Genomic DNA, 12523 nt, shown 5'->3' with positions numbered 1-12523 from the left:
GACTTAAGTGGTTCGTGTTGATTTCTCCTCGAGACTAAAAATCACGAAGTTTTCGCAACCGAGTTGAAATGAAATGACAAATTGCGAAATTGACCAAACGTGGGACAAAACATAACTAAACACTAAATTACATAGTGTGGTAACTAGCTAGTAGCCATTTTTAGAGTTCCGTAGTCATAATAACGCTTGGAGTTGGAACAGATACAATGCGTGACGAAGTCTAAATCAAAATCCAATACATGGAATTTACCCGTATACATATGTACCTATATCGAAACCTTTGGCCAAACCTTCGGTTTCGGCTAAAATGGGTAAAAAAATTCTGCGTCAAAATCAAGGTGCTTCTAAAGCAGTAGGTCGATTTCGTAAAATTGTTGTGATTCGCTGAATTTGTGCAATTCTTGTTGCACCAATGCATTGTAGCCAATAGTTAGTGAGCGTCAACCAATCAGAGGTGATTGCGATCGTGACATTGTAGCTGTCATTCTACCGCAATCGTGCAGCAGATCGGCAATCGCAGGTACAGCGTACCTACTGTTATTAGTAGAGGTCAGTGATATCGCTTCACCTCGTAGGTAATGTACTTGTCAATAGATATAGGTACGCACAAATCTTATCTTTCTCACAAATACTTCATATTGAATAGTAAACATAAATAAACAATTTAGCAACAAACAAACACGAATAATAAACAATAAACGCTAAAGGCGTATTCAATTTAACAATGCTTTGCTGGGCCGTAAATCGCGAGCCCGCGGTGAATGCAAAATGTATTACAATAACAGTGTAAGAGACAGCCGTCTAATTACTAAGGTTAAAAAAACGGTCAAGTGCGAGTGGGACTCGCACATCAATGGTTCCGTACCATCGTACACTTTAGGACTTTTTAAATTGTTTAAATTTTTATGGCGGCCATTTTGAATTTGCTATTATCTAAATGACAGTCCATAACGTTTAACTCTAATTAAATGTCGTACAGACTAAAGCAATTTTTAATGTTTTAAGTTTTAACATTCGATTATCGTGAACATCATCATCATCATCATGATCAACCCATCGCCAGCTCACTAAAGAGCACGGGTCTCCTCTCAGAGTGAGAAGGGTTTTGGCCATAGTCTACCACGCTGGCCAAGTGTGGATTGGCAGACTTCACACACCTCTAAGAACATTATGGAGAACTCTTAGGTATGCAGGATTCCTCACGATGTTTTCCTTCACCGTTAAAGCCAATGGTATTTAATGAACTAAAACCACAGAATATGTAATAGTACTCTAAAACGCACATAACTCAAAAGTTAGAGGTGCGTGCCCGGGATCGAACCCCCGACCTCCGATTAGGAGGCGGACGTCCGAACCACTACGCTATCACAGTTTACCACTAGGCTATCACAGCTTAAAAATCTTAATTCACGGAAATCAGCTAGTGTTTTTATTCAACCTTTAAAACGTTGTCTCTTAGACTACAATAGCCACTGCTCACACGGCATCACAGTTAGCTGGAAGGGACGCGCCCAGAATTGCAAAGTTCCGCCGGTTTTGAGGAATCCCAACCGCGGAATTTCTTAGCATCGCGGATTATCAGATCCTTGAGCGTTTTGTATTCTGACCTTATAAACGCAAAGTACGCGACATTTGGAAATGGCAAACGGGGTGGGGACACCCCGCACACCCGCACTAACCCGGTGTGGGATAGCGCGGGTAACATTCGGGTGTGCGCGCCCCCCCCCCCCCCCCCCCCCCCCCGCCTCATACCCCGATTGCTATCTCGACCTGTCGCGTCATAGAATTCGAATGCTATTTCTTGAATTTTATAAACCATAGTGCACCTACCTTAGAGATGTGAAAGTTCGGTCTTTTTCTTCTGTCCTGCATTTCTTTTCCGCACACATAACATAAAACATGGCGGCCGTTGTATGTGAGGCTCCCTTTCATTAAGAAAAAAATATTATCCTTAGAATACATTGACAATACTGGGACTTTCATCCCGATATTATTACCTATTATAGAAATTTCGCGATAGTTAGATAGATAGTATAACCAAATGTGCTAGTTATACATATTTAAATATGATTTTTGTTTGTCATTAGGCCCCCCGCACACCACGGCGCGGCGCTGCTGGCCGGCGTGGGCGCGGTGCCGTCGTACGCGCCGCCCGGCCGTGCGTTCTTTACGCCGCCGCTGCCGCCCGAGTACCGCAACCCCTTCGCTGATAAGCCGACACTTAGAGGTAAGGGGTTTTCTTCTTATTTCTCTATTAAGCCGGGTTTCTACTGATGTGTGAGAAACTTTTCTTCCCACAGGATTGGTTACAAAGCCAAAAAATATACAATATAAGTCGAAGCCAGTTCTTAGTTTGACGGTGTTTTTGGAACGTAGATCGCATCGCATCATCAGTGCAGCACTTGCATGGAAGACCAACACGAGCGACTCCTTAGAGTACACTGCGATTAATACGAGTTGCTAATCCGATACCCACTTTCATGCCCAAGCGATCTGATTATGAGAATTGAGGCCTGATTGGTCGCTAAGATCTTAAAGAATCGGTCTTGCACGGAAGTGGCATACATCAGTGAGCTCGTCTTCAGATATTCGTCCGCAAGTAAAACGCACGACTCGAAGTCGTGCGTTTCACTTGCGGACGCTATTCGCACGATGGCGATTCGTACCGCTCTCGACTCGCGTTGTGTGTGCTAAATCTTTAGCCGCGATTACACGTGTAAGTTTTACTCACGTAAGTAGCTTACGTAGTTATCTGACAATAAATTTACTTATGTAAATGTACTTTTAAAAGTGTTTAGGTATCTACATTAGAAAATTTGTCGTAAGTTAATCATGTTAGCTACTTACGTGAGTAAAAATTGCAGGTGTATCCGCAGCCTTACTTAGATGTTTTAGCTTTTTATTCAAAAAAATAATGTAAAGCTTTATCTTAAGATTTATCCCATTCTTTTGTGGTAACAGACGGTAAGTCGATTTTACTCTATTAATAAAATATACTCGCATCTTTACAATTACAGGCACTAACACAGATGGGAACAGCTACCTCAACCGGCGGCCTATTCCCCCTCCTTCCCTCGGACCGGGATACGAGAGGATCCCCATCAGACCACCTGGACAGGTAATCATTAATATGATCATAATCAATTATCAATCATACATTAGTAGGTACCCAAAAATACAAAGCATGTACAAATACAAGGCAAAAAGACATTTACGCAATTATATTTTTTTATGAAAATCATAAAACTTAAAGCTAGTTACCAATTACTATACAAATCATGCCCGCGTTGCATGGCTGCATTTCCGCGTTGGACAGCTAGGCTGATCCGTTGCGCAAAAAATGAGCCAACAGATGAATCGCGGTGAAATGTTTGGATATTTTTTTGTATTTGTATTTCGTACTACTAGTTGACCTCTTATTCCATTGGTATAGTTAGTCAAATAAAGTGAAGGTAGGTACAATAATATATTAATTTTTCCCGGGCACGCACATCTAACTTTTCGGAGTTATATGCGTTTTAAGTAATTAAATAAAACTTTCTTTAACGGTGAAGTAGGTAAAACATCGTGAAGAAACCTGCATGCCTGAGAGTTCTCCATATAGCTCTCAAAGGTATGTGAAGTCTGCCAATCCGCACTTGGCCAGTGTGGTATACTATGGCCAAACCCTTCTCACCCTGAGAGGAGACCCGTGCTCTGTAGTGAGCCAGTAATGGGTTGATCATGATGATGATGATGAATTAGCCCAGGTGCAAACATCCTATCCTATAGATGATGTTAATCACACTAAAAGATAAAACCAAATTGCAGTGTAGCTATTAAGAACTATAAAACCGTCCGTTCGGTTTTATTTCCTTAATTCAGCCAAACGAGTCACAATTCACGCCATAAAGTGCTAAAAGTCTGGGAACCGAATTTAAAATTTCCGCAGAATAAAACTAACACTACAAACATGTCCAATTGCCTCCGAAATCCACTCAAACAGCGAATTTCCCAATTTCCAGGAAACCTCCTCTCCGCAAGTGCCTGCGCCCCCGCCCGCGCCTCCCCTGCCGCCCGTGGGACTCGAGCCGCAGAAGAAAAAGGCACTCAACACCCCTAGCTATAAGGTACAGTATCCTTTGACACAACATAAACATACGGTCACCAACCTCTAAAAATTACTTTTGAGACCTGAAATATCTTATTTTTTCGATGGCAAATTATGTTACAACTTCACCCAAATTCCAAATTTTAGCTGAAGATTAGACTGCAGCAAACTATGATGGACACGCAACAATCTAGAATGGATTAGGCAGTTTAATAAATTCATTAGCCCTAATATTTTAAAAGCCTTTTGCTTGCTTTCCAGCGACTAAATACCTAGTGATGATAACTAACGGCAGCCAGCCTCTAAATTTTACCATTGCTAAGGGCGGTTTCAGACTAGCGTATTTTTTTGCGCGTATACGGTCGTTTCAGCATACGCGGTAGCATACGCGCTTCAAAAAACCGGACGCGCGCATACGGGCATATTTCGGCGTGTACGCTCGTAGTGGTCTCCCGCGGCTCGCGCTTATACGAGCTTAGAAGCGCGTTAACGCTCGTACGAGTTGAGCGTGTGCCAAAAGGCGCGCCTATACGCGCCTACATGCGCTTCCAAAAACGAGCTTATACGCGCGTATAATACGCTAGTCTGAAACCGCCCTAAACCAATTTTATTGTATGTTTTTGTACGGTAGTTGGTATGTGTCTGTTATACGAAATCTCTAAAATGAAAGGTCTAAATCTATTGCTATCCTTTTCATAATAATTTCTATAGACAGCGCTACATTTAGTCAGTTTACTTTAGTTTAAAAATTGTGTACCACAGAACAGAATTAGCTACGTCACAAAATATCTGGCATTGTCCTGAAAATACAATACAGCTGTATTGGTCTCCCCAGTCGTAACAATTGCCAACTTGTCTCCAAAAATTCTAGAACTGCAAACAAAAAAGCCCCTTAAATTTTCTTTTCGAAGATACAATATGCTGAATTGCATCCAAAATTGCCAGCCAACAGAGTCAGGAAAGACATTTCCACATTATCCGGTTGTTTATCGGGCACGTAAAATCTATAAAATGTGTATTTGATATCGTTGAGAACTTGAAAAGTATTTGTAGATATGCACATTTATGTATACACTACTTGCTTATGCCCGCAACTTCGTCCGCGTGGACTACCCAAATTTCGTACCCCTATTGAATTTTCAAAAATCCTTTCTTAGCGGATGTCTACACTAGACTTCATAATAGCAATCTCAATCTGCATGCCTTTCAGCCCGATCCGTCCAGTAGATTCAGCTGTACGTTGATAGATCAATCGACTGACAGCTCAGCTTTTCCTTTTACTATAGATTGTTATAGAAATGTTTACTAAGAAATTACATTGATCGTGAGGGATTTTTAAGAGTTCCATTTAAGATCTCCTAAAAAAGTAGACGTCGAATTGATAAAATCTATCCTTTTTAGTCAGTTAAAAATGGCAATTGATACCTTGAAACTATGTGGTATAAGTCTCGCAAATAGCTATTACGCTGGAACCATGTCTCATTAACATCAAAATGCCGTCATTTTGACGTCAGGCGAAATTAAAATATACCATCAGCTCGAAACTTCAGTGCGGACGTCACTAAAATGGCAGCCACGCGTATTAGCAATTTGCGGGGCTTATATCATAATCCAGTGGTATCATGTTCACTAACGTAATATTTTCTTTCGTTTCCAGCCTGACGACTTAGACGACAAGCACGGCACAGATCAAGCCAACTTCACGGACTTCGTGCCCAACTCCCTCAACATACCTACAATCTCAAGAATACTCTCCGGCTCCAATGGAAGGAAAGAGGACATACCGGATGTCCTCCTCAGAACTGTCACTGCCAAGCCACAGCACAATCACGAGAAAACCTCAAAAAGTGATATTTACGTTACTAAAGACGCTGGTGTTACTCTCAGTGATTCAAACGGGAATAGAGACACTTCTACTGAAGGTGCCTTAGCAGTGCTGGACCCTGACATGAACAATTTAGATAGGCCTCTTATTATAGATCAAAACGGAGAAACGAACACGAGAAGAAACCTGCAATACGCGACGAATAAACAACCAGACAGAAATGATAGCAGAAGAGATGAATACATGCCAGCGACAACGGTTGGCTTCGAGCTAAGCGATCCAGAAATGTCAACCGAAAGATATCATAATCTAGCGAATGTTAATTCTGATAAAAAAATCCTTATAATCAAAGACGATAACAAAAATAACGGCCCAGTACAAAGACCTGGAGTCACCTGGCCCTTCGCTTGGAACGTTCACATTTATTCAGCTACCGGCATGTTCACACTTCTAGCCGTCTTCTCCATTTTCAAGATCATTCGCTACAATAAGTTCACTCATCTCTTCACGCAGTACTACTTCATCATTCTCCATCTGATCTTAGTGTTCGTCTGCCTCATGAGAATTTTCTACATGTGCTACGATCCATACAATATCAATAATTCTTTACCAGTATTCATCAGCGAGATTCTTCTCCACGTTCCGGAGATATTCCTGAGCATAGCTTTCGCTTGCACGATACTGTTTCTCCTCACGAATAGCATTAATTTTAAGACCACCTGTTGTGCGTTTCTATTTCGTTCTAGAACGATCATAATAGGCGGTAGCTTGCACCTCTTGTCCTGTGTGATGTTGCATATCCTCGAAAATAGTAATACAATTATAAGGACTTCGCAGGGAGTCGAAAAAAGGGTACTAGGTCTAACTTGTCAAATTATATTTATATTGGCGTGCCTGACCCTCGGGCTGTGCTACCTCTACGTGTACAAAATGCTCAAATCGGTGTTACAGAAGAAGAGTCACACATATATCCACGGGTTCCAAAACTTGTATCAAGCTATCCACATAAATTTAGCCACGGCGTTGCTATTCGTTCTAATGGCGACACTACAAATTTACGGAATCTTTGGTATCAATCAGGTCAACATGACCAAATTCGACTGGCTGCAATGGGGTTATCAGTTCTCCCTGCGATTAATCGAGATCAGTGTGGTAGCTCTTATTTCCTGGGTGATAAGTCTGAAAGTTGGTATCGTAGCTTCTTTACAACACGAAAAAGCTGACGGGCAAAAAATATCTGGGTTAGGCCTGTTCCCTTGCGCGGCAGGGTCTAGTAATGAACAATTCGAATCGGATTATCCAGCTATTTGTAATACAAATACTAATCTCCACACTTACACCCTAAGAACGGGGAAGCCTATTTACGAAACCGCTGGGCATCACCCCAATATACCGGAACAATGTTGTGTTGGGCCAGTCGATCATCAGAGATTCCAATTAAACACGTTGGCTGGAAACTGTGACACCAACTCCGGAACTGAAAACTATTCTGGGCACAGCTCGATCGCAAATGCTGGCCACAGCAGTTCCACGGAATCCAGTAACGCCACATCGAGCCAAGGTGTGACCAACCATTTGATCAAACATCATCCTAACCACGCGTACAATGGTATCGAATCTGCTTCGGACGACCACTATTCGAATTGCGATCCCGCCATGCAATCCTTGCAAGGCGACGATCCGCTAGACCATGAATACAACGTCATCCAATATGGCAGCAATAGCGACTTCATACGAGACATAAAAAACCAGAACTACAACGCTGGTTCCAATCGAAGTTCGCACAACTTCAAACACATGTCCTACGACAGAGTTTCGTCGAGAACGAATAGCAATCCTAGGAAAAAGCACCGAGCGAAGAACAAGAACGTCCAAAACTGCATGACAATGGGATACGATCCCTCAATGAGTCACCACTACCATCAGCCTCATATACCGGACGAGTACGGCAACTATAATGCCGAGAACTCGTCCTACCACGCAACTGGCATACAGACGTTAAACCCCAACAGAAGTTACGAGGGTCCCTGTCAGCAAATAAGGACTTCGCAGCGCCGTAACTCACCTTCCACTTCGATGGTAAATTCGAGTGGAAGTCAGAAACGTGGTAAGGGAAACGGGTTCCCTGATAGGCCAAAGTCGACGGACTTGTACGGTTTTACCGAGGACCCTAATGAGAGAAACTATCCTTGCGCTTTGGCGACTCCACAACCAGCGCCAAGGAACTGTAGCTACGAGGCGTCCTATTCCCAGCCCCAGGATGAAATCAATCCCGAAACGGGGGGTAGTATGCTAGTTGCGCAGGACGGTTTCGTGAGATTTAGACCTTTGGAAGACGGTCCCTCGCAAACCTGATTCACCATTAATCTGTCGTCCGCGGCAGAAGATCTAAGCTTTTAACCGAACGGCAGAAAGCCGTCGTGTGACCATGCTTTATCAGAGCCCGCGCAAACAAATCGAATTTGGACGTACGTTTTGTCGTCCTAGTACGTTCCTGATTTAGGCGGAGATCTAGACTTTGCTCAGAATTAAGCTTCAGTTAAAACGTGACAGATTTATGCCAGCGATATAGCGCTATCTCGTTTTAACCGTGGCCTAAGTCTGATCAAAGGCAAAGTGCGCTCTATAGATCTCAACCTTAAGGTGCTTGCAAGAACCAGGTTTCCGGTACCGAGAGATCGGTGTGGGTTAGTACCGATCGGTGCGGGTAAATTAGCCCCATAATAGCTCAACGGTTAAGGAGCGGACTGAATTCCGAAAGGTCAGAGGTTCATACCCCACCCTGCACTATTGTCGACCCTTTTCTTAGCACAAGCTTTACGTTTAGTTGGAGGGGTCATGATTATCATGGCTAATATTCTTTAAAAAAAATAACATAAGGCTATTTTACCTCCACCGAGCGGTACCGACTCCCCCCAATCTGTCGGTACCTACTGGAAACCCGCTTCTTTATGCAAGCATCCTCAATATTGTCTGCATAGTATTCTACACCGTTATAAACTTGTATCCTGTCAATAACGGTTAAGAATGATTAAACGAATCAAAAACATGTCAGGTAATGATCGTACGTCCAAAATCGATGTGAATGCAAGCCATCAGTGTTGCACGTCTCATGTTGTATATTGTAAATGTATAGCTAGATATAAACGGTATTTCGCCGTAACGGCCTCTTGTAAATAGCTTTCTTTCTTTTTGTAATATATAAGTTTTACAATATCTCCAAAGAGAGATGACGCCATTTTTTTAATTAACATGAATCATGTGTACGTATAGTGTATACCTACCCTTATTTAATGAATGTTGATATTGGTACTATTAGTAAATAATAGTATTAATATTTCTAATGTATACAAAACTTAATTAAACTTAATCAACAGGACTATAGTGCCATCCTTTTTACAATATTCTCTCCTGAAAAGGACAGCTTGATTTTTAGTCCTATTTCATTATGATATTAGGTATATGTATAAGTTTTGTATATAACAGAACTGTACAATTATCATCAAATGTAACTTCTATCTCTATTAAAAATGACCATTAAGTGTTGCCATTTTATCAATTAACTTGTGTCTAAACAATTCCGTTTCGAATAAAATTTTACTTTTCACGAATTTAAATAGTTGTTTTTTAAAGTGCAAATATTTTAGATTATACAGTGGGTAAATATTGTAGAATTCATAAAATGGAATTGTTTCAGACACAACACATCATGAATGTAAGTTATAATCAGAGTCATTTATAATTAAATGACGAATTAAATATAAATGTGATATCGATATAATTTTGTTTTTAATAACTCTGTCCATAATTATTGTAAGAAATATAATATCAAAACGTGTAAAAATCTATAAACCTGCCAATAAAATTAATTTCTGTTTTCTGGGTTTGGGTCTGCCAATAAGATTAGTTTTCAATTTTATCATCAATGATTGGATTATTTATATTGGTGAGTTTATAGAATATTAAAATGTAGTCTTATGCCCGGTTAGCTCACTGTTTCACAGTTTCCATTGAATTTTATATCAATAGATTTAGGTATGTTGTGTTTTCAGTCACATTTACAATACGTTATCATTTAAAAAAAATTGAAGTTCAAAGCAAGTACTTATAAATGTTTTCGTCGTGTTATCTTCATTATTTATTATTACCGAATGGTTTCGATAGATTTCCAATCCCTAGTCACGTTTGAAACAATCCTGCCTTTGCAAAAATTGAAATCGATTTTATAAATCAACTTTTATGGAAATCGATTTAGCTGACATATTCACAGATTTTATCATATTAAGTAACAGTCACAGATGATAATTATACAACGTATAAATAAATATATGGACATATTATACATTTAGTAAAAAATGTCGCATATAAGTGTTGGCACTACAAATAGATAGGTAATAAATAATTGTGTAAAAAAATAAAATTAGAAAGGAAAATCATCAAAAAATATTTATAACCGGAAGATGCATGTTGATTTTGTGGCGCAACTAAGCAGTGCTCATATTATTATAAAATTCCTATGTAAATAAATAAATAAAATAATTATATTATGGTAAGTATATCAATATACCATCTTACAATGCCACTTATTATTTCATTTTTAAGGTGAAAGCATATTAAAAGGAGCAGCCGCACGCATCGAACGCGAAATTTATATTTTTTTTATAAGCCTAGGGTGTAACTTTACCGTGACATACTATATACCCCATCCGTATATAGTATGTCAAGAATTTAGTATAGCGCTCTCTCTGTTACGTAATCCCATACAAATGATAGAGACGAAAATCTCGGTGGACGTTAACCATTTTGAGGCACCGGCTAATCACAAACGAAACTATGTTTTCGAATGAATTTCGAATGTTTTTTAAAAACATTTTCGAATTAAATTTCAAATGTTTTATGAAAACATGTTTGTAATGGTTGGTGTATCAAAATGGTTAACGTCCACTGAGATTTTCGTCTCTGTCATTTGTATGGGGTTACGTAACTTCTTTCCACAGATAGAGTATAGTACAGAATTTGTACCTACTCAAATGGTCTCGATAAAAATATAGTTATCTTCAGAGAAAAATGGATTCTAAACATAATGATTGTCATATATAGGTACAATTTATTATTTTTTTACAAAATTAATAGAGGAAACTCGACATCGAATTTCGTTTTTCGACACTATAAATTAATATAATATTGGGGCCGATTCTCTAGTACACAATCTCTAAACTAAACTAAATTAACAGGTCTAAATCTAATGCTATCCTTTTCCGCAAGCAACATTATGAAAGGGATAGCAATAGATTTAGACGTGCCATTTTAGTTTAGTTTAGAGATTGTGTACAATGGAATTAGCCACAATGTTAGTCTATAAAATAAAGTTTTGGTCTCCATGCGTGCGACTCTGCCTGTAATGTGTAATCAACATTAATTGTAAGTTTTTGTACATAAAGGGTACACGAAGTATCCGATTTGAAATTGTGACGTACGTTAGCGGATTTTTTTTTAAATTTTTGTTGTAAATTATATATTATTATTTTTTAAATAATTTCAAGACTGTAACTACTTTATTATTAACAAACGACAACTGACATTTACTATATATAAATAAATAAAAAAAGGTATTAAAAATGTACGTCGTTTTATTTTTAATCACACCAATTTCTCTGTACCCAATATTTCATGTACCAAAATTGTAGTTACACTATCTTATGCCCGCGACTTCGTCCGCGTGGACTACACATATTTCAAACCCCTATTGCACCTCCTTAGGGGTTGAATTTTCAAAAATCCTTTCTTAGCGGATGTCTAGGTCATAATAGCTATCTGCATGCCAAATTTCAGACCGATCCGTCCAGTAGTTTGTGCTGTGCGTTGATAGATCAGTCAGTCAGTCACCTTTTCCTTTTATATATTTAGATAGTAGTAGTAAACTAAGTTACATTGGAAATGCTTATCTCTGAACAGAGATTTCTTCCAGCTTCCCATTCAAGGTTGTGAGTAAGGCCTATTAAAAAGTGGAACTATATTAGCAGAGTAAACTAGAGTGTGAGAACTCTCGGTGTGATTATATGAATCGACGATATGTCAAATATTGGGTAGGCCAAGGTGACGTAAAACCAGAAAAATAGGGTTACTTCAGGGCTACCTGCGTCGAATGTACTGACATTTAACATCTGCTAGTGACGTCGAAGCCTTGACGTTTTCTTTGAAGTTCCCTAACTATCGTGAATAAAGAGTAGTAAGGCCTAAAGCGCCATCTCCACGGACGAGAGAATCTCGGCGATAGTCTCGCTGTGTCACAAAATTCGATACAAACTATGGGCCTATCTCCACAGGGCGATACTATCGTGGCGATAGTTTGTATCGAATTTTGTCATCCGTTGCGTAGTTTTTTTTTTTTATTCACATACAAGTTAGCCCTTGACTGCAATCTCATCTGGTGGTAAGTGATGATGCAGTCTAAGATGATAGCGGGGAAGGGGTATGGCAGTTTTAAGTAAACCCATACCACTTTGGTTTCTACACGGCATCGTACCGGAACGCTAAATCGTTTGGCGGCACGGCTTTACCGAAGCCTCCCACCAGACCAGACCAGAAATTTAGAAATTATAAAATTC

General features: G+C 39.6%; 1 protein-coding gene across 2 annotated transcripts in view; it reads left to right on the top strand.

The window, feature by feature from the left end:
* The window catches only part of LOC117993128 (uncharacterized), a 713143-nt gene extending 702109 nt beyond the window's left edge, over positions 1–11034 (top strand). For both annotated transcript variants that reach the window (XM_069506506.1, XM_034980873.2), the window contains 4 exons: positions 2088–2227; positions 3018–3118; positions 4005–4109; positions 5748–11034. In XM_069506506.1, coding sequence (XP_069362607.1) covers positions 2088–2227; positions 3018–3118; positions 4005–4109; positions 5748–8270 — 2869 coding nt within the window. In that variant the 3' untranslated portion in view covers positions 8271–11034. The remainder of the gene's footprint in view (positions 1–2087; positions 2228–3017; positions 3119–4004; positions 4110–5747) is intronic.
* Positions 11035–12523: the final 1489 nt, after the last annotated feature.

Source organism: Maniola hyperantus, chromosome 23, assembly GCF_902806685.2.
Source record: "Maniola hyperantus chromosome 23, iAphHyp1.2, whole genome shotgun sequence".
NCBI classification, from domain to species: Eukaryota; Metazoa; Arthropoda; class Insecta; order Lepidoptera; family Nymphalidae; genus Maniola; species Maniola hyperantus.
Note: the sequence above shows the minus strand (reverse complement) of the source record. Positions and strands in the feature narration are given on the sequence as shown.